Here is a 23,303-nt window from a genome sequence, read left to right on the forward strand (position 1 = left end):
TGCACACGTGCATCACTGTGCTTTCATTTATTTTTTTGCAAGTGCTGTTCAGCATCTGCTGACCTACTGCTAAAGTTAATAGGTCTACATTGGCAAAAAAGACTAAATCAATTGGCTCTGCCAATCCTGTACATACATTCTGATACATCTGCTTAATGTGAGCTAATCAACTATTACTTTTGTGGTTGTGCAGCTAGTAATATGCAGTCTGTGTACATCAGGCATCTCCAACCTTTTCTGTAATAAAAGCAGTTCATGTTCAAATCATCCCGAGCTACTAATATTAGTGCTGTAATAGTGACTGCATCCCTTAAGGATTGAAGGGGACCGGAGGATCCTGGTGTTGGAGGACACTGTACATTTTACAAGTGTGAGATTGAAGGGGGAGGTGGGTATCCATGTGATATTATGCTTACAGTGTGCTTGTTTTCATGAGAGACTTGTCGTATTGTAAATCAATAAAAATGTTCTGATAAAAACAGTGACTGTATTGGATAAGATTATATTAGTGGTCACTATATGAATGGTTACCAGCAGTGATCACCTCCAGTTCATCAGGCAAGGTTGCATCAGACAATGTAAAATGCCTTTATGTGGATACCATAGCTGCAATGCCTCTGGTACAAAGGTAATATTATTCATAAGTCTTCTCAAGACCAATTGATTTTGCACTAAAATATCAACTGTAAAAAATATTTTGAAATTCAATAATTTTTTTAAGAACACGAGTTTATGAATTCTGATAATACACACGTTCATCATGAATACCTGCTTTTCAGTTTTGGTATGATTATATTAATTCACCAAGTAAAATTATCTAATTTAGAAGGCTAGCTGCACACAGGAGTGCTACATACAAGTAGCTTGACAGCTACCAGGGGCTCTCTAGCTACTCGCTGGACAAGCCTGGTATAGATGCAAAAATTAAGGATCACAAAAACTACTTTGCAGTAATAACCCACAACTGAAATAGACAGTTTTATATATTAAAACTACACAGTGGCAAAGTACAGTTTAATACTCTAGAAGTCTAACAAGAATCATACTCACAGTTAATGTATATGTCTGAAAAAGTAGACAGGAGATCGTTTTCACCAACTAGAAAATTCAGGTGCCACAGTAGACTATTCTTTTGCAGAACTGGGAAAAAAACACAATCTAAAGGATTCTGGGGGATCCGTAAATAGTCCATATTACTAGAGATTCCCAAACTGAATGGAGATGCAAGTTTAAGTCACTCAATGACCCACAACTGGATTGTAAAATCTGCTGGAGAGTCTTCTAGATACTTATAAGTAGTGAGATAGTAGTGCTGCATTTTAAGGTTCTGTGATTGGGATAGGCTAGTATGCAAAGCATGTGCCCTTTAATATCCACATACCTTGAGCATTATGACCTCAACTGATTTCAAGCCACAAGGGGCCCACCAGCAGTCTGCGCAGGATCACAATCAAGTATGTAGTGTAAGGGTAGTGTCCCATATCCACAAATCCAAAATGTCAAGCACACAAAACAGAAGCCAAGTCCCAGCAAGATAAATAACAATTCAACAGTAAGGAATAAACTAACGGACACAGCAAGCAACATTACATACAGACAGGGAATTTTAACAGAAGGATTTGCAGATTATTCTTGATTGCAGAGATAACAAGGATTTGCAATGCAATAGGTCTCGCATTTACACGAGTTTAAGCTATTGGCATTGTAAATGACAATGCCTTTTATTTATGTTTTAAAAATGAAAACAAAAATAAGAGGCATCGTCATTTGCAATGTCAATAGCTCAAACTCGCGTAAATGCGAGATCTATTGCATTGCAAATGCTTGTTTGTATTGCTAGTGTGCAATTTAATAAATGTGTTTTAAAAATTCTTTGCGATACGCTAGCAATGTGTTAAAACAAAAAAGCATTGACAAAGTCAGCAGGACTGGCCTTGAACAGCAGCTGCAATTTCTCTTTTCTTTTCAAGTGCAGTTTGTAGTTGGTCTTCCAACCATTCTTATCTGTCTACATTATAGAGTAGCTACTTTTCCAAGTCTCTGGCTTTAATAACAAAGCTGTGACTTAGAGACCTATTGGTAGCCAGCAGATGGCTAGGAGCTGATGCCAGGCTATTGAGTTCCAAGCCCGCTGTCTTGTTATCTCCTCTTTCTAGACGAAGTCTCTGCAACAAACCTTGGAGCATCTCTGACTGTTAACTCGATTCTCACCCACCAAGCCCCACCTTTGTGTGACATCAGGAAGCTGCATTTTGCTTGAGCTCACTAGGGTTTTGTCAAATTGTTTAGGCACGTTGATGTCCCGATGCAGTGATTCCCAGATTTGTCTCTTGAATGATTGCATTTACAGCTTCCCCTCATTTTTAGGTCAAGCCTGAGCAGCGCATGCGCTGCTTTGCGAGGCATGCTGTATTCAGGCATGGACTTGACACTCCACCCATCTTTTCAATTGGCTCCTGTTACTGTCCCTTCAAAATCATTGCTTTTGATTCATGAATAGGCTTAGTAGTCCCTCCTTAGTACCGCCTTGTCTGCATTTGTAACCTCCCATGAGGACTGGACTTTTTACTTGTGTTGTTACACGGTCTGTTTTATCTAGTCTGTAAGCGATATTTTCTTTAATGATTTCCCCTATCCCACCACCAACGTGATTTCTTACAACTCAGCACACCACATGCTTTTATATTTTTTATAAGTAATGTCGGCCGGTCTACTTTAACCATAGTGACTGCGTTTCTTTATTTAATTTGCCTGCGCTGTCCGCTTTAACTATAGCGGCTGTGCTCTGGAACATTTTTTAGTATACATTTTTTTTAAATAGTTTTTTCCGTGAAAACGTCCCATACTGTGCTTTCACTTTAATGGTGGCCGCGCGTCTTTCTTTAGATGCTGCTCGCTTTATTGAGCTTGCACCGAGCCACGTCTAAAGAAAGGGGCGTGACCGCCATTAAATTGAAAGCACGGCATGGGGCGCTTTTACAAAAAAAACCATTAGTTTGTGAACTTCACAAACAAATGTGTTTTTTTCACACATAAATAAAAGGAATTGTCCTTTACAATTCCAATAGTTTAAACTCTCGCAAATGCAAGTCCTATTGCATTGCAAATACTTGTTTGTATTCCTCTCATTTTATGTTGATTATCTGTAGAGGCTGTGAAACCCAGAGTTTCTTTGGTTCCAACTCTATGTAATATTTGTTTGGAGGCCTTCTACCTATTGTTATATTGAGCTCATTGTTACTCTAATAATTATTTCTCTAGTAACTGTTTCTTATCCATGGAAGTATTTACAGAGATTGTTTTATTACTGCTGTTGTACTTAACAATTATTAGCTTCAATCGGTTGCATGGATTGACCTTAACAGAGTTTTCCCTAAATTACATAGTGTACAAAGGGAAAAGGGACTGTCACCAATTCGCCACTTGTTAGGTTTTTTTGGTTTAAGTTTTCGCATTCAGATCTATGTACTGGCATTTGATTTAATGAATGCATGCGGTTTCCTTTTTTGATCTAGTTTTATCCCTTCTTTGTATTCTGACACTGACCTTTACACCAGCGCTGTGGTTCATCCAGTTTCTTCCATATGTGCACCGACACCACCTCCACCTGCGCCAGTTGATGATCTGATTCAGATGACAATCGCCAACCCTGCCTAAGCTTTTTAACAGTCCAGTCCTATTTTGCTTTAAGATTACAAAAGAGCAACTGATCGTTATACAGCCAGATTCCAATCCAGTGTCTCTGACACAACAGTACCAGCAGAGGATTTATGCAATTTTTAGTTTGATTCACACCCAGTGCAAGAAGCACCTAATATCCCTCATGATGAAGATTGTGAGGAAAGGGACAGGTTGTTCTCCCACATTATACTGAAATTTGTTGTATTTAGACAAGTCGCCACCTGTGGAAATCGCTTTTGTTTGCAGTCGTGGTTAGGAGTGCCACTGAAGCCCTAGAAATGCAGTTTGCCCACTATGTAGACAAAAGCACATGTATTGACTTAGATTCTGCAGCTTCATCTTAGCCATTGTGGCCAATTGTTGAAACCCTTACTGATGCCTTTCTCGATTCAAGGTGTAAGACATGCTCACGCCTGCCAATCAGTCAGCCTATTTTAAGCAACATAGACTGGCTCCCGATGACCTGGACTTCTAAACAAGCACTGTACACTAGGGTGCTTGAATGGTTAATCCAAATTCCTTTCCGACAAACACTGTGAGTTGATGCTTTCCAAATCTATACAGGATGGTTAGGACATGGCCAAATATCTACTCTAAACACCACAGACTGCATCAGCAGAGTTGTTGTCACTAGTATCATGCTTTAGAGGCACACCTTGATGAGAACAACTAGGCTTTTTTAGGAGACGTGCAGGCATACTTAATAGACATGCCCTTCGACAACTAGAATGATTCCAGGATAGTCACGCCACAGCTGATGCCAACCAAGCAATTTCCCCACCAATACAGGACAGAGGCTATTTCATGTGGCTATATTACAGACAACACCAGCCCTCTCAAGCTGCACTGCAGCAACCAACCCAGACTTTGAGCCCGCAGAGGTAGCACCAAAAAAAAAAAAGTTCCTTCCAAAGGGACAACAAATCTCTAATAATTTCTCCATTGCTGTAACAGCAATCCAGCTGCTTACTAGATTCTTCAGGCACATACTTGACAATATCGAGGTAGAATATGGCATTTCCTCCCCAGCTGGTGATCCGTCACGTCCGACAGTTGGGTTTTACATATTGTTTAAAGGGACAGTTTCTTGCCTTTCACTTCCTCCCCTACTCACCTTCTTTCCACACCGGAGTGATTTTCGGAGCAGTGCTCCATAATTCTAATGCGGGAAGTAAATGTCTTGTTCTTCAAAGGTGTGATTGCGCGGGCTGCAAGACTTTGATGGAGGAGTAAGCTACTCACATTAGTACTTCCTTGTTCCGAAGAAGAATGGGGGCCATGGGCCTATTCTGGACCACTGCATGCTGGAGGCCTTTCTGGGTTTGCAGTCTTTACTCCATTGTCCTTACCCTGCAGAATATTGCCACATAGGTAAGTACTTAGCATTGAGCGCCACGCAGGCCCCAATTTTTGGTACTTTACTCATGGTGCTTTTTTATTTTTTTTAATTCAATATTTATGCCATTTAAAATGGGGATTTGAGTGTTAAGAGATGGGTAAGAGTTGAGGAATGGGCAAGGGAAAGAAAGAGTAGAGGTAGAGGGAAATTAGAGTTTTTAGGGTTCAGGGGTGAGTAGAGGTAAACTGGGGGTAAAAGGTTTTTGGTTCAGTGATGGGTAAAGGTAAATGGAGATAAGGGTTTTTCTTTTTGTTTTTTTTTGTCCTCATTTGCCTTACCCTCAATATTGGGAGAGCCAACCACCCTACACCACACATAAGCGCGGTATATTATGATGGTAGCCTATTTAACCCAACACAAAAGGGACTTTGCCAACTCCATCTAGGTATGTTTTCAATCTGGAGGACCATACGTGAACCTAGGCAGGGGACCCGGCCCAGGGAGTATTCAAAGGCATAATCATAGGACCCGGGGGACATTCCTGATGTGTAAAAGCTGCAAAGAAGCAGTTGTTTATAAAGGTCAACTTTAGATGTTGCATATAAAGACGAAAGCCACCCAGAGTGTAATGGTGCTGTTTTCTCTGTCCAATAAATACAGATTTGCCTTCTAGCCAACAAAATTGCATAGAAGAGGAAGGACCTCGCTTTACCAATGATGTTATCCTCCAACCCAAAGATGACAAGTGGTAGAGTTATTGACAAGGATACATTTAAGATGAAGTTCAAGGTATTCTTCACTTCTTCCCAGAAACCAGCGATAACTGGACATTCCAAAAACATATGAACGTCACAAGCTTCGATGCAGTTACATTTGTTGCACTTTTTATCTGGGAGAAATTTGGAAAGTCTCAGCGGAGTTATATATGCACGGTGTGCTGAGAGTAGATGATTTCGTTTTAGCCAAGATGGTTTCACAATTCTGTGGAGTAGGCCAAAGGAGTTTAGCCAAAGATCTTCACATTGAAGGCCGGTCACCCCCCCCCCCCCCCCCATAACTGGTCTGGAAGGAGAAACTCCCCGTCGCTTTCCTCCAACAGCTGCCAGTACCATATGGCTACTTCTTTTTCACCCCCTGGACGATCACCCCCTGGACGATCTACTAACCATTGTTCCAAAATGCTAGCCCTCCCTAGGTGGGGATCTCTACGTTTTTGGGATCTAGCCCAACTTTCCATTTGGATAAATTTGAATCTGGAGAGCCCTGACCCAACATGGTCATATAATTCATTCCAGGCTATTAATGCCCCATCCTTGAATAGCTGACCCCATCTAATGATACCAGCTTGTTGTATAATAGATGACAAACTATCGTTTAGGCATGGAGGAAGACCCAGCGAGTCCCATATTGGAGAGAAATTAGAATAGTAGGACAGCCCCAATCTCTTCCTAATGCTGGACCAAGTTTTGGTCCATGACTGCAAAATCTTTAATTTTAATTTTTTTGAAAAATTTCTGACTCCCGAATTTGAACATAAATCCGTCTGCTACTAGTTCCGCCCCCATTAACATTGCTTTATATATTGAGCCTGGATGAAGGATAGATGGCATTTTAAAAAGCATCCTGGAGTGCGATAACAAGAATGCCCATGCATAATACAGTAAATCCGGCAAGGCAAGCCCACCCTTCTCCCTTCTTCTCCTCAACTTTTTCCATGCTATTCTGGTCGGTTTGTTATTCCATATAAAAGTATTTTATAAGGGTAAGGGAGATAAGGGTTTTATAAGGTTCATGGATAGGTAGAGGTAAGCAGAGATTGGACTTTAAAAAATCAAAGGGGCGGTTTGGGGGGAGTGTTATCCCCTCCCCCAAATAACAAGAAATATCAGACAACACAACTGCATTGTGGGGTAAAGGCATACGTTCTAATGCTTGTGGGGAAAAGGCATGCAGGGTAAAGTCCTGCTTTGTAAAGTTTGATATTCTCCTTTACTTACCCTGCATGAATAAGTTTCAAAATTCTCACTCTGGCTCAGATTCTGTCAAGACTGGTCTAAGGAGACCGGATGGCATCCTTGGATTATCAGGACGAGTATTTCCAAATATGCATCCTGCACTCCAACAGTCATTTTACCTGTGGTTTAATGTGAGTCAGGAATATTTTCAATGTACTGTCTTACCTCGGACCCTCACTTTCACGAAAAGAGGTGGTTGCTGTCCATTTTCTTAGGTCGGAGAGCATGAATTTCCATACCTCGACAACTGTGTGCGAAAGGCAGGCTTTCTGCAGTCGTCCGTAGCCCACCTCTGTACAGAGGCTGAGAGCCCTGACATTAGTGGGTTTCACCCTCAATGAGTCAAAGTCCCACCAGAGCTGCACGCAAAGACTTCCATTCAGTGGCGCAGTTCTGGACGTTGTGGCATTCAGTGCCTTTTCTCCACTGCAGCAAGGTTGAGACATTCAGAATATAATCCCAATGTTTCTGGATCAATTCTCGGTCTCATGGATATGGCTCCGATGCTCACTGGTCTCCTTGCCTCATGCAACCTTTGCATCATTAATGCTGGATGCCATGTGTGGGCCTTGCAGTGAAACATCCGATCCCAGTAGATGCAGCATTAGGAATTCCTCTCGAAGTCCATCTAGATCTCACAGGATTCAGCTCAGGATCTTCTGTGATGGACTTAACTCCCCAAAACAGCTGCACTCTAAACTGGACATTTTCTTGTAAAATGCGATTCCTCTAATAATCCCAACTTTTTCAAGAAATACTTAAGCTTCCCTGGTTTATCTTGTTAGTTTTCTACTTCTAATGTACCCCTTATTACAAGACAATTTGTAGCTGGACGTGGTAATGCTTCCAAGCTTTTCTTATACCTCTTTCTCCCCATCTTTCTGGCTATTCCTTTTCTTCATACTTCCTTCTTTAACTTAATTAATTTCACAAGCATTACATGGTCCATAGCTACTGTATAGCTAGAAAATTTGATCTCTTCACGGGACTGAAAATGGAGAATTTGCAGTCTAACAGTTATCCTCCAGTATAAACCAGTTTTTGACTAAACCGCAAACAAATCCACTACTTCGTATTTTTCCTAGTTTTTCTTTCTTCTCCTGCTCAGATTATTGGTATGTCTTATATCCATACTTCTATGCTTACTGTATGCTGTACATTTCTTTTTAAAATATACTTTGAAATTAGAAAGGTATGAGATGCTGAGCTCAGATACCACATTGTCTGGTTTTCAATGGACTTAAAAAATTTAAAAACATATGAGACTGGGCTTCCACTTAACAATGTTTATTCCCCGACTCATTCCATGAGCATATAACCTTTTCACGCACACCCTCCTTGCCTGTGGAATTGCTTGTTCTGTAGATTTATAAACCGATTCTTTGAGATCATAGCCTGAAACTGCACAGCAAATGCATTTGAATTTCACTTTACAATTCAAAGGTTTTGTTGTGCCCCGTGTAGATATAAATATTTAAATTAAGTAAAAAAGGAATCAACAACATCTTTAATGATTCAACCCCATAGTGGCACTTTTGGCTCTTTATGCATACACATGAACTTTCACTCTCTAACTAGAGAGTTAGGTAGCCATTTTTACACCTCTTGGCCTTTGGCAGACACCGTTTTGAGCCCCTGCGCTGTCCAGTTGTTTTGGGATGCAGATTATGGCACTTTTTAAAAATAAGGCTGTGGCGCATACATGCAGCGGGCATGCCTTTGGTGCGCCCAAGACAAGCCCATCTGTACCCGCCTGCTTCCAGACTTTGCCAGACACCAGTCCCCTTGGCAAATTTTTACTCAAGTAGGGAAGTAAGAGTCATTTACTTGGCTGGCCACCTTCATTCTTCAACTAGGACTCTACTTTTACCAAACTTCTGCTTAAAATGTTTGCGACAGATCACCTTTGGGCCTTTCTCATGCTGTGCTTGTGGCTTCAGCTGTACCGGAGAAATGCAACTTGCCATTGACCATAGAGCCTACCAATTACTATGATATGCAAATCAGAACTTACATGGTCTTTTAATTGTTTCCAGCAGCGCCAAGAAGCCATTTTGAATACGTGTGCTTAACAAGTTCTTTTTAACATATCACAGAGGGGTCAAAAAAGGGACAAATACGTTGGGTGATGGAAGCTTTGGCTCCTTGTCTTTTATAATGAACGAAAGGATGGATAACTCTCTTGGACAAACTACGAGTCTGAAATGTCTGAACCTCAATGTTAGACCATTGCCAAAACATGCAACCGAGATGTGGTACCTCATTTCTTCACTTAACCCTGACTTATGCTTCATCACAGAACTTGGCTCAACTCAGAAATCACTCCCAAGATACCCATGGCAACCCCAGCAGCATACAAGAAAACTGAATTGAACAGGGATGGTAGGACTGGAGGCATGGAAGCGGCAGTTGTAAAACATACTTTAAGTGCCACTATCATTGTCACTCACTCTCCTACGAGCTTGAGATGCTTGTCTTTAAACTTGACATTCCTGATGTGTAAAAGCTGCAAAGAAGCAGTTGTTTATAAATCTCATGGCCCAAAGAAAGATTTCAACTTAAACCTGCTGGATGTTTTGGCTCCACATTTTAAGTCTGAGCAAAGTTTGTTGATAGGCAGTTTTAATTACCACTGGGACTCCACAGAGTACTGCGATGTAATTAAATTCATGTAAGATCTGGACACTAAAGTTGTGGCTGGAGGTCTGTGCCTTCATATTAGATGTCGTGAGAGTAATAATTTCCAAGACTCGTGTTCTTTTGTTGACAGAATGTGTCCTCTTTAATGACTTATTCCAAATGTTAATTCACACACGAAAAACAGCCGACACGTGTTTCGCCCGGTGGCCAGTTGGCCGAGGGCTTTCTCTAGGCTGGTTTAAAACGTGATAGTCGTAGGGTGATAAGGTCATATTGATAGAAGGTCATATACAATAGTATGTGATCAACAAGAAGTCGTCTGCAGCAAGAGATCTATTGTGTTCAGAAAAATTTCATGCAGCCAGAGGCATGTGTCATCGATTCCGGCTTCGCCTGAACTATGTGAGACATTGTAATCTTTTTTTCATGAAAAATTGTTAAAATGTTGACAGTTTTGGGAGTCCAGTGAAATCATACGGTCTCACTGCCTCTCCACTCACCTCTCATAGGTGTACACAACCTTGGAAGGTTTGCCAAAATCAACGAAGAATTAGTATTACGTCTGATTTCATCCATTTATTCAGGTCTCCAGTTGATCCCTTTCCGGCACACACAATATCTTTATCTGTAACGGTTTCCTTCTTTCTTGGCAGGTCTGTTCAAGTTTTTGCTCAGTACAGCCACATTTGCTTAGAGCTGCAAACATGCCAACGTGCTACAGTTACTTAAGCATCCGACTACCAACCCCACTAACTACAGGCCCATTTCGCTACTGCCCTTCCCAAACAAATTACTGAAGAAAATTATCAACAAATGACGGTCCCAGTATTTGGAAAATAACAGCATACTGGAATCATAATGATCTGATTTTTGCATAGACCATAATTCAGAAACCACCCTCTTGACATTCAAAGATGTCCTCAGGACCAGCATGTTTTTTAACTTAATTTAAACACTGCTTCAGTCTTAATGGTCTGGGAGGCATTTTAAAGCTGCCTATAGGGGGCAAGGTTTTCCTACAAAGCAAGGAGAAGTAAACAGCGTAAGCAAAATGTTGAGGACTTGCAGGCCGCTGTTGATAAAGACAGACAAAAAATAAATTTAGCCTCAATAGTGGAGTACTCTCTCAAAGTGCATCAGCAGAAATTATCAAAAGCTAAGAAAGAGCTGGAAGATTTCTTTGTGTTAGAAGAGATTACGGGGAGCAAAGCATACCAACAAAAACTCTGAGGAAAATCAGCACATTGGTAGATTTCTGGCTTGGACCACGAAAAGTCAGAGAAGTGCCCAAAGAATATATCAGCTTAATGAGCCAAGCATCGATCAATTAGAAGAGGATAATTATAAGATCGCGGTTATGTTCTTTACTCATTTAAAAACAATTATACAGAAACACAGACAATAGCAGAACATGAATTGATTTCATATTTTGAATTTTTAGATTTGCCTCAATTTTCGGGGGAGTGTATTTGGAACCTTAATAACGTTGTGGAACCTATAGAATATGTGGGAGTGCTGAAAAGCATGTCTAATTGGTGTGATGGGATTCCAGTAGAGGTGTATACGATAGTCCAAGATGAACTACTCCCTTTTTTATCTAATCTTTTTAACCAAATAAAGGACGGGCTGGTATTTCTAAAAGATTTCAGGGTCAGTGGTGATTACTTTTCTCAGACAAGCCAAAGATCCACGGGATCCCAACTCTTATCCCCTAAATACAGATTACAAGATAATTATGAAAATTTGGGCGATGAGAATTGCTCCATGTGCCCGGCAAGTGGTGCACCCAGATCAAAATGGTTTCCTTCCTGGGAGGTTAATGGCCACCAGTATTTGTTTTTTAATACAAGCGGTTGATTACTTCTCAGCTTATCAGATTAAAGCTGTAATACTTATGATGGATGCCGAGAAGGCTTTTGATCTGGAAGACTGGCGTGCTTTATTTTTTATTTTAAAAAAAGTTTGGTTTTCCACACCAGTAGATAGGTATGCTGAAAGAAGTATATAGCGAAACAGAGCACAAGATTATAATTAATGTAGCAGAAGCAGGGAGGGTGAATGTTAATCGTGGTACTCAGCAGGAATGCCTGCTGTCCCCACTTTTATTTTATCTTTTTATTTGAACCGCTTGCGGCAAAAATAAGTGCTAATCTGCTCATTATATCTCGGATTGAAGGGATGGCAAAAATTAAATGATACGCAGATGATATAATCTTAAATCTTAATGGGACCTTATATAGAGAGTGCGTTGGACGAAATCCCAAAATTTACAAAAAGTGGGGCATACAGGGTAAACCAAGCTAAAACAAATTCTTACATTTAATTAGAGTATCTTGGAGATCCCGGCATGTTTATGGCGCATATCATCCGGGCCTATTGGATATCTCGGTATTCTGTTAACGAATCAGTATGCCGCATTGTTTTAAATAAATTATGGAAATAAGCTAGGGAAAGTAAAAAGACTACTAAATTAATGGACCCTCTTGACTTTATCGCTAATTGGGATGTTTCTATGGTCAAATTGTCGGTACTCCCACTTTTTTAAAATTTATTTTTAATAATGTTCCCTTAAAAATTCCTAACTCCTAATTTAAAGAGCTGGATGAAACGATTCGTAAGTTTGTTGGAATAATAAGCAGCCCCGGGTAATATTAGCTATACTATAATTAAATATAGCTCATGGGGGATTAGCATTACCACAAATTGTGACATGCTATCAGGCCTCCCTGGTTAATTTGATAAAACAATTAGGTGAACCAAATTCAGTTTTTGATAATTTTCTTTTGAATTATATGATAAAGGAGAGTGCAATCAAGGGGTTGGCTCTTTCCTAGGGGATTCTTGACTTCACAACCACATACATGCTAGGTACATTTAGTTAGGTAGGTTACACATTGTAGGAGTTCGCTAAAGTTACTGTCTCTATATATGCCTGCATATATTAGTTGCATAGCACCATGGTAGAAATGTATCTACTGTTTACTCTGTTGGTGCTTGTAATCTCTTACTTTTTCTTCTGTCTATTGATTGCCCAGCAAACATTTTTTATACTAGAATGACGCTGGTTCAGTAAATGCTTATTAAAAACGTCCCCAAATTTCCTAAAAAAAATAATTATGGTACGCTAAGTGAATCGGCACATCAGATCGCCAGGCAGATGGCAAATAAGATGGTAGGTGTAGGCACATGGTGCCACCTGTTGCACCAGAGTACTAAAGGGGAAACATCTATTATAGGTTGGCTTCAGAAAATTCCTTCCAAGACAGGCTGTAAATGTAATATAAAGGAGTGATCGCAGCTTAGTGAGATAAGTTACAAAGTGCTGTGGGGTGCCAATTTCAAGAGAATTAATTTTTTATTTAGATGGTTGGCGTATTAAACGCCATTGTGATTACATAAGATGTTTCCAACAATACATAACCAATGTTTTAGACATAAAAAAACAGGATAAAGGTGGTTGGGTACATACATTTTTCGAGTGCAGTTATTTGCAGCAATTCTGAAAGGACGTTTTTTTCAAGTGTCACTCAATGCATGTCTATTACAATTGCTCCATCTTGTATGATGGTTTATTTGGTTCTTTTGGGGAGGTATAATGTCTAAGAAAATATCAGCAGTATTTTATACTTATAACTATAACAGTGGCAAGGTCACTTATTTTACAGAATTGGAGAACAACTATGCAACCAACGATTGGTCACTGGATTAATAAAATGTGTAGGACATATAGGTTTTGAGGAGGCTTGTGCAAAAAGGGTAGATGTCACTCTGATGTAAGGCAACATGGCCAAGTTTCTCTCTCGGTTTATAAATTCATCAATTTCAGTGTAATTTGATAAGTGCTGTTTTTTGTAATTGCACTCCTGCGTTCTACTTCCAATGGTCCAGGCACTTTTATAACTGTGGTGCTACTTGTGATGGTCAATTGAAGATTCAGTGGTTTTATGTAATAATATTTAGTAATGAGTATGCTGCTATGTGTATATATGCACTTTAATGGTTTTCTTCTACCCCCTGCCTGATGGAATGATTTTTTAGGTCTCGCCTACGTAGCGCGCATGTGCTGCATAGGAGGACCTTTAGCCGTCTCTGCTCTTTTTGGAAGCACATACTCGTGCTTGTGGCGGCATCCACCTTACGGGAGTGCGCAGGGGCCAGCCACAAGCACGAGTATGTGCTTCCAAAAAGAGCAGACTGCGCGCTCACGCACGCACCATCCCAGGGCTTGTCTGCATGTTGGAATAACAGCTGCTTTGCCGCTTGCAGATTCCTACTTTGACGCCTCTCATTCAATTCCTCTTTCCTTCATAGCTCTGCTTCTGAATGCCCATAACGCGGTCCTCCCGTAAGGGTCAATCGGCATTCTCGAATTACCATAATTATTTTTGAAGGGAACGTCGCTTTCTAACCATAAGTGGCACGTTATTTGGGTCATATTTTTATGTCCGAGTTTTGTTGTGGCTCAGTAACTCTTCAGTATCAATGATACTGACCCGTGCCCTCTCCGGTATCAGTTTACACAGACAGCAGCATTTAGCTGCTGTCACGGGCCGTGCACGCTTTCAGCGTGGAAACCGTGACGTAAACCATTCATGGTATTTCTACAGTGGGCTGACAGCTTCATTCAAGACAGCAGCTGACCACCATTACATCGAGCGAAACTATTTAGGTAAGCGGGTTCCCTAGCACTTACATTCTACCATCGTAGAGTGTTTCATTCCCTGTGCGCACTTGCGATGCCGGCATTCTTTTTTTAAAATAAAATTGTAATCAAACTTCTCTACCTCTCTCTCTCTCTATACCTCTCTATACCTCTCCCCCTCTCTCTCTCCCCCTCTCTCTCTCCCCCTCTCTCTCTCTACCTCTCTCTCTCCCTCTCTCTCTCTACCGCTCTCAAAGATGGCTGCAGAGTCTACGTGGGATGCGGTGGACTAAGTGGCAGCCGGAGCCTGGTAGCACTGCTTGTCCTTTAGTAAAAAACAAGCATTGACATTGCCAATAGGTCTCCCCTTTGGGACCTCATAAGTGTTTAGTTATCCAGTACAATATCCTTGGTGCAACAACATCAAGTGTTGCATGGCTAAACACTTATAAGGTCCCAAAGGCGAGACCTATTGGCTATGCCAATACTTGTTGTCTTTCTTTTCAAAGATGTTGTATGTATGATTGATAATAATATGACAGGTGTAAGCTTTCTTTTTCATTTTTCTAACGAAGCTCTCGCTCTGTTCTAACAAAAAACAATTTAAAAAAAAACATATTGCATGAAACATAGCCCTATTGATTTATTACAAATATTGAAGTCTTACTATGAACGTTATCATACCTAAAAAAAAGTATATGTATAAAAAACAATTAACATGATTATTAACCAGTTTAATAATTCTCAATTAAAACAAATGGCATGTATTTATTACTTAATTAACTTACCACACTATACCCCACCTGGAAGCCCACAATTAAAAAATAAATACATGTAAAGTTAACATAATTATTCAATTATATATGAGTTACTAAATTAATAATTATTTATTAATTGACTTCCCACCCTATGTCCCAACAAATCCAGTAGCCCTCACCCAATCTATAATTATTACATAATTTACATATTTAATAATCAAATAATAAATAAAATCTTAATAATTCATTGTTACATTTTACTTAACTTCCCACTGTATAACCCTACAAACCCAGCAGCTCGCACATAATATATAGCTTAAAAATATACGTATTATGCAATTAACATCATTGGTAGTCAATTATATAATTAACAATAAATTGGTAATTAAATATACTTAGTTAACTTCCCACTCCACACCCCTACCAACCTAGCAACTCTTTACGACAATATAAATTACTATTAGCAAATAAATAAAAATGTATAAATCACTTAAAATGACAAACTATATTTAAAAATATTAACAATCACACAAACAAAAATAACGCATAAAATTAATATATGAACTAGCACACATAAAGATAAATAAAATGCGAAAACAGTATTACTTACATGACAAATCCATATTCTTTTACAACGATGGTTGCGTATCACAATATTTTTATATACCAATATTTCTCCAATTTTTTAAATCTCAAAATTTTCTCCAAATACAGTTTATTTCATGTACGAATGCAATGTATTTACCTTCTCTTCTTTTTACCCAAACTGATTATCATGTACACCCAAACTTCTCATTTCATTTAGCATTTAGTTTCTCCTTTATTTATTTAAAACAGAATATGGTTTACGTTTGGCCAGCCACATCTTTGTAAAAGAAATATCGCAGGACAGCTTGGCAGCTAGAGATGGAAATATTCAAGAAGGTGATGTTGTGCTCAAGGTAAGTTTTTCTTTTTCTACTTGTCAGCAAGATTTATTTGCTGTTGTGGAAAATAGATCCACTTCTCAACTTTTTTCATGTTCTTAACATACCTTTCCTATTAAAACATTCAGAATTCTTTTTTACATGACATCTTGTTTAACCCTTTTATTCCATAAAGAGCTGTGAAACAACACTCTGTAAATTATGTCACAGCCTCATTCCCATGCCAAGGTAGTCCAAGGGTGCTCATTAAGAAAACCTTAGAGGACAAATTCCTAATAAGACTTTCAAACTGGAGGGTCACAAGTACTCAACAGAGCCTGTTAGTCTCTGGAATCCCTGTGTGTCTCCCAACTTGAAAACATATTCTACTACAACGTGCAGGCGCATTTCTGCTTGTAGGAGTGGTTCATATTACCCCTTGCCACAGATTATAGCAGTGTAGTGATTGAGCGCTTTGCTTCTTGCAAATTCTGGTACGAATTCACGTTCATGAAGTGCTGTCTGATGAATTGAACAGTTTAGTAATGCATTGGGATGCGGCTCGAGTAAGTTCCAGTGGTTGAGATTAATTCAAGCATTCCATCCATCAATTTGTTGTATACTTTACAATGTCACCCTGAGTGGGAGCACGTGGGTCCTGTGCACACTTTGTCTCTGAAACCAAGCTATACCTGGCTGATAAGCCCTAACTAGGGCAACACCTATCTTGGTTTGCTTGTGTTCCGTGTTCAGGGTGGACTTGCCCTATCAGTTTGGGCTGGACTGTTCCCATTGAAGCAGGTTCAAGCCTGATTTGCATATGGCTGAGTCCAAACCGAGGTGGCATGGTGTGCAAAATAACTGTGGACTGGGATGCGGCCCGAAGTAATTACCGGTAACTGATATTAATTCAAGCATTCCATCATCACTTTTTATTTTATACTTTGGTGTATCAGTAGTTCTGACTGAGGCTAATCATCAAATTTCAAAACATTTCAATAACATGAAGTACAGTAGACTCCACTAGGAAGACAGTGTGTGGTTAAGTTTCAAACCATAAAGATTTATTAAAGGATTAGCAAAGTTACAAATTCAGATAATCAAATTCATTATTAATCAATAATCGATACACTAATGCATTAGTCATTGTATACTTCAAAGCAATTAAAAAAATCATAGAACAAAGACGAAATTGTCTTGAAAGGAAAGTTGGGTAAAACCAGCTTTCCTGTAAAGAGAGCACCCACCTCTTGGAAAGATTCTGCTAGTAAGTCTGGAAAGTGGTATTTCAAAACCATAAGAAAGGCATCTGAAAAGCATCTACCGGGACTCTAAAAGCATCTGCAGGGCCTCCGAACTCTAGCCTACTCATTATTGTTAATTAGCACAATTCGAACACTTGATGCACCTACACTTGGTTTCCATACAAACCTACAGTCATTTGCAACATAATGAGATACATTGGACCAATCCGTACTCTGCAGGTGCATTGCTATAGCTCATTAGCACATGCTACAAACATTGTGCAAACATGAGAACACATGAGAACATAGACAAGAACACAGACAAGGCCACATTCATGTTAGAAATGCAGAATCTACTTCTCCTGGAATATAAAAAGACACGTCTGTGTAGCAAGATGGCAACCAAACAGTAGCTATTTTGAACTGCAGGCCTACATTAGCTTTAGTCCATTCCAACAATGAAAAATATACACTCCGTACATTTATATTTTACATGCTAATGTAGATACATAATAAGAAAAATATCTCTACCAATGGTGTACAGGTCAAAACTGTAGCCTAAGTGTACGCTGAACATGAAATATGCACAGGACAAATCAAACATCCCCTTTTGCTTCCACAGCAACCGATGCTTTGCTAGGGCTGGCCATAGCTGCTTTCTTGGAGAACTCCACCCTCAGCTTATTTCTGGTCTTCTGTTTGTCTGCATCTGAAAAGCTTGCAAAAGTTTGAATACCTTTAAATGCATGTGAAGTTTACATTTGACTTAATATTAGTCTGTAGAATGTGTTTGTATTGGTTAATAAAGTCACTTGCCATTAGAGTTAATACTGGTGTTTGCCCTAGTGCAAATTACATGTAATGGTAAACTTGGAGCTGTTGGTGAATATTGCAAAACAAGGCTTTGTACTTAAAATTCTCCAGTATTAGATCTTTAATAGAGTTGCATGCTTGAATAATCACCGTCATTGAGCTGGGTGTCCCACATTATACATACAGAGCAGAGTTAAAATAGTGAGAAAAGCTTTGACATAGTCACAGAAATAGCCTATTCACATCATTTTAAAAGATCCGAAGTTCTGCCAATCAACTTAAATCACAGTCTTCACCCTTCCCTACCCAGGCCACTATGGTCTGATTTCTACCACACGTTCTATGTGAAGAAAGTCCCTTGAGCTCTACACAGTCATTGATAATGTGGAATTTTCTGATTCCTTTATAATTTAAGGAACCTTTTAGGAAAACAATAAAAACAATATCAATAGATTAACCATGTCTGGTCAAAAGCCTAAAGAAAATATTCTGGCTGGTCTTGTTGGTCACTCCAGTGTAGACTCCATAGTAGTGCATGCGGCTCGGTGACAATCAAGGAACCCAACATCTCCATGCACTGCTCAACCTGATAGGGTATAAGACTTGATAATATCGGGAATTGATTTTCAGCAAAGGCGGCAACATCAATCAGGGAGGCTACTAGCAATTCTTGTGAGATATGACCGTCAAATATGATCATACATTGGGCTAAATTTTGAGTAGCTGAAGCAAAAGTGAAAATCCTCTGCAGTCATCGTACTGGAATGAACATTGCATAAACAGGAATCAGACAGACGGCTGGTGCAGCTGCCCTACGCAGATCAGGTTGACTCTATTCTGTCACTTTTAGAATGGAGGTTCAAAATAGAACTGTAGATATGTCATATGATTGAAGTTCCTCTTTGGCCGACATGTGGATGAAGCTCTCCAGTCTATTAAGTCGGACACTGTAAGTTCTTTAGTTCTCCTTCAGAAAAGATTACCCTAGTCCTTTTGTGGAACCTGTGGAAGGGGACAGTTTTTTTTTATAGAGGATGTTTCCAACCTTACATGTACCAACTTCCTCAACAGACCTACCAGCAGAACCACCAGCGTCCTACTATAAGAAGGCCCCCCTCGCCCCCAAAGGAAATCTGGGAATCCATCATTGGCAATGAGCTCTCAAGACTTCATTAACCCTGTAGAAGAGACAATCCCAAAGAATCAGAAAAAATCTTGTCTTGTTGCAAGCAATGGACGGTAATATCATCAGATAACTGGGTATTAGGCCACAAACTGGAATTCACCCAAAAACCACTAACCAGCAGGCCTCATCAATGTCTTTGTGAAATGAAACTAGTATTTATAAAGCACTGCTATACCTGGTGTTTTCTAGGCACCAACACAAGCATAGATTTGCATTATATTACGAATGCTAAGGAACATTTTAGATCTTTAACCTTTGGTAGCAAAAAAACCATTATTCAGACTCGGATTTTATATCTCGCTTGGACGACTGCAACATTCTCTACTTAGGGATTACCAAAAGCAGTATGAGAATGTTGCAGAGAGTTCAGAATGCTGCAGCACGGTGGGTACAGCCCTAAGGGAATTACACTGGTTCGTGGTGCTGGTCAGGGTGACTTTTTTAAGGCGTTGTGTTTCTGCCATAAAATCCTGAACGAGAAAGGACCCAGCTATCTTTGGCCCCTACTCACCCCCTATAGACCTATTCGGAATCTCAGGTCTGTAGACACTTCTAAATTGACAGTTCAGAGAATTCAAAAGGCACGCATAGGAGGTAGATCCTTCAGCTTATTAGCACTAAAGCCTGGAACCAACTACAGCTCGATCTTAGAATGCAACCCTCAAAATTGCTATTCCGCAAGCAACTTAAAACTTGTTTTTTCAGGACATCCTACGTAGACTGATGCTGAGAACTGTTTCTTTTCTTAGGGAATCACTCTACAGGGAGGAGAATTCCTAGTGCGGGGACACTCCGTTGGAGTTACCAGGCACTTTTTAAGCTATTACTCTAAGCTAATCACACAGTGGCCACAAATGGAAGGATCATTCAGCAGTGTTTTAAGTGTCAAGCTGAATTAGGAAAGGCTTACCTTGGTGGATGCCATACAGCAACGCCACTGTCCTATTATCTTTTCTCCAGAACACTCGATTCGTTTATCATGACAGACTCCTACTTAGAGGGTTGGGAGGCAAACCTACAGGAGTTAGCAGAAACTGGCACTACATTACCTATAGAAACACAACTAAATTTCAACCACCTGGATTTGAGAGCCAGAGCCATAGCACTGCGCTTCTTTCTTTTTCCCAAGAATGAAAAAAACTCCTTGGTATTGGTCCAGACAGACAACACAACAAATATGTACTATGTCAACAAGGAGGGAGGAATATGTTCCCACCTACTGTCCAGGTAAGCACAATATACATTGGACTGGGCCATATGAAATCATATTTAAAAAACATGTATCCGGCAGAACAAATTCCGGGGCTGACAGCCTCTGCAGAATACCAAAAGAATGTCACGAATGCGATCTGTATCAAATGCAATTGAACCACATCTTCCTTTGGGGGAAAAGACATAGAAGGGTTGGCACACACAATACAGTAATTACCAACATATTCAAAAAGCAGTCAGTATTAAGCAATTCCAGACTTGAAATGAAAATACATAAACCAGCTTTCAAAGTCTTCAAGAACTTGTTGCAGATATGTAAACTATGCAATGAGCAACCAGATATAAGACACATTCCAGGGCAGTTTGAAAGCTGCCAAGTACAAGCTACTCCTGGGCAGTCAACGTGTTTCGACCTTGCAGACTTTATCAATGCTGCAGTATGACATAATCATACATTATGTCTAAAAGTGGTGTTCATCTTTTAGAATGGTTATTTCTGCATGATCAACATATAACAATGTGATAATATTTAGAAATTACCCAGATGTTGTTTGTGAGTGTGATAAAAGAAAGATATATGTGAACAGTGAAACGAAAGGGAAATGGGGAAAACAGGACAAATATTGAAGAAATATAGAGCAACATGTATCTACATGAACACCCAAGCAATAAAAAAAACTTGATTGCCTGCCAGTCATGCTGAATATACTCCTCTATCGAGGACTTCCAAAATACTTTTTTCTCTAGTAAGGTGTTGCCATGGTTTTCTAGCCTGTTGTCACCTTGGAGTTGGACAGCACAGCATACTCACTTACCCCACCTTCTCCTTAGAGCTTCATTAGCTAGTGCTATTCATTTTCATTCACAGATAGCGAAAAGTCGCTACCAGTAAGTGATCTGCTGGCAATTACCAACTTTTAACACACCTTTTCACATTTCCAATTTTTAACTCTCTGCTACTTATGATATTTTTCAGAAGTTAATGGCCCGCTGCTCATCCTATTTTCTACTGTCCTGATGATGAACCAGTAATGACCTAGGGTCAAAACGCCATCGTCATATACGGCAGTTGGAGCAACTTTTAGGATTTAATCAACCTATGACTCATTAACTATGCAGTGAAATTATCACTTAGTGCTTCTGTCTACAGCTCCATTTTTACGTTTTTATTCTCACTACAAGTTCTGTATCTTTCACCTTGTAAATACCTTTTGAGTACCAAGAACTTTTCGATGTAGCAAAAAATGTATGTGGATAATTTCTAAGTGTGTTCTTCTTTTTTCCTTTTCTTTAGTTATTAATTTTGCCTTTGAACTGGGAAAATTATAACATGAATGTAACATGTAAAGCATAATATGAATGTGATATTGTAGAAAACAGTATGCTAAGAGTTAACATCATCTAGTGAGTTTGAGGAAAAGCTTTACTTATGATAGTTTGAAAAGGGAGGCTTCACATCGTTGTCGCAATTGGATTAAGAAAAGAAAACGGACCCTTGGGGAAAAGAGTGGAAGGCCATAACCAGGGAAAGACGAGAGCATGAGCGAAAAGAGGGGTCATCTTGAAATTAGTCAAATTGAGTGAAAGAGGGGCTAGCTTTGCCAGAAATAAAAAAGAAAAAAATAACAGCGCCATGTTACTGGTAGTGACGTAAACTGACATAAAAAGATAAGATAAGAAGAATTAAAGTTGTGATGGTCTAGAAATAAAGAAAATAATTTAAACACTGTGTGGTGGAGCTGTGTAGTGCCAAAGGAGCACATAGTATGGTCATAGCAATTAAAAACGTAATCACAATAAAAAGACACTACAGTAATCCAAAGCAAAAATGGTTTTGCATAGTGTAAGATACCGGTCCTAAAAGGACATCTGATATAGTTACAAATGGACATAAGAGGGTAAATAGATGTCTTTTAATAAAAATAAAATGAAACATAAAAATGTCCAAGAATTTGTGTAGTAATCCAAATAAGAATTAGATAAATTGTTTCCAATGCAACTGCCACATCGGTACAAAAATAAAGTGGGGTAAACCAAATCTGGATTTATTCTCCACTGATATGAGTGGTACCCAAGCAGGCATGCCCTTCCTATATTGTGGGGGATGCGTTTTCAATCAGTTTGTTGGTAATTTATGCATAATCCTTTCCCATAATTTCCAGGGTCTTGACAAAAATGAGGCGGAAACTGTGTTGCTTTATTCTAATAGCTCCATGGTGGCCCAGACAGTTTTGGGTCCTCTCCAAGGAAGTGATGCAACAGATTTCACAAGAAGTGTGTCTATGTCAACTGCCTTGTTCGCAGAAGTGCCCATAATTGACATTTACAGGGCAGCAACCTGGAATAACAGTCAAACCTTTTACCCAGCAGAACGGTCTGGATGCATCTGTTAACAGAGTTGCAGCCGTGTGTCATTTTTTAATAAGGGGAGCCCCCTTTGTTCTTATGATTCTCTCACCATCCAATTGTATCTTGTAAATGTACTGCTTGCTTCTCTGTTTGATGCATGTGAACCTGTGAAAGATGCAATACTGGAGAAAAAAGTACTTGCCTTCAACTTTAGTTCTCCAGTATTGGTAACTTTCATAGATTAACACGTGACCCACCCTTCTCCCCATTTCATTATCACCGATATTATGCAATTCTTCAACACTTATGCTATGAAATCTGAGCTAGGTGACGTGGGTAAGGAAGGGTCAAGACTGCTCTGTGTGCTGATTAGCTGAACTTGGGATCTTTCAAATGATGTGAGTAGACTACTTCTGTGACTGTGTAAGCCTTTCTTCCTATGTTTAACATTGCACTGCTTTTCGTGTGAACTGTGGGACTCCCAGATCGACGACTGGGATGATTCAACATGTGAATCTA

General features: G+C 39.6%; 1 protein-coding gene across 14 annotated transcripts in view; it reads left to right on the plus strand.

Annotated features, from left to right (window-relative positions):
• Positions 1-23,303, plus strand: part of TJP1 (tight junction protein 1) — a 1,155,396-nt gene that overhangs the window by 773,095 nt on the left and 358,998 nt on the right. For all 14 annotated transcript variants that reach the window (XM_085644067.1, XM_085644073.1, XM_085644075.1 and 11 more), the window contains one exon: positions 15,913-16,016. In XM_085644067.1, coding sequence (XP_085500193.1) covers positions 15,913-16,016 — 104 coding nt within the window. The remainder of the gene's footprint in view (positions 1-15,912; positions 16,017-23,303) is intronic.

Source organism: Triturus cristatus, chromosome 3_1 (assembly GCF_964204655.1).
Source record: "Triturus cristatus chromosome 3_1, aTriCri1.1, whole genome shotgun sequence".
Classification (NCBI taxonomy): domain Eukaryota; kingdom Metazoa; phylum Chordata; class Amphibia; order Caudata; family Salamandridae; genus Triturus; species Triturus cristatus.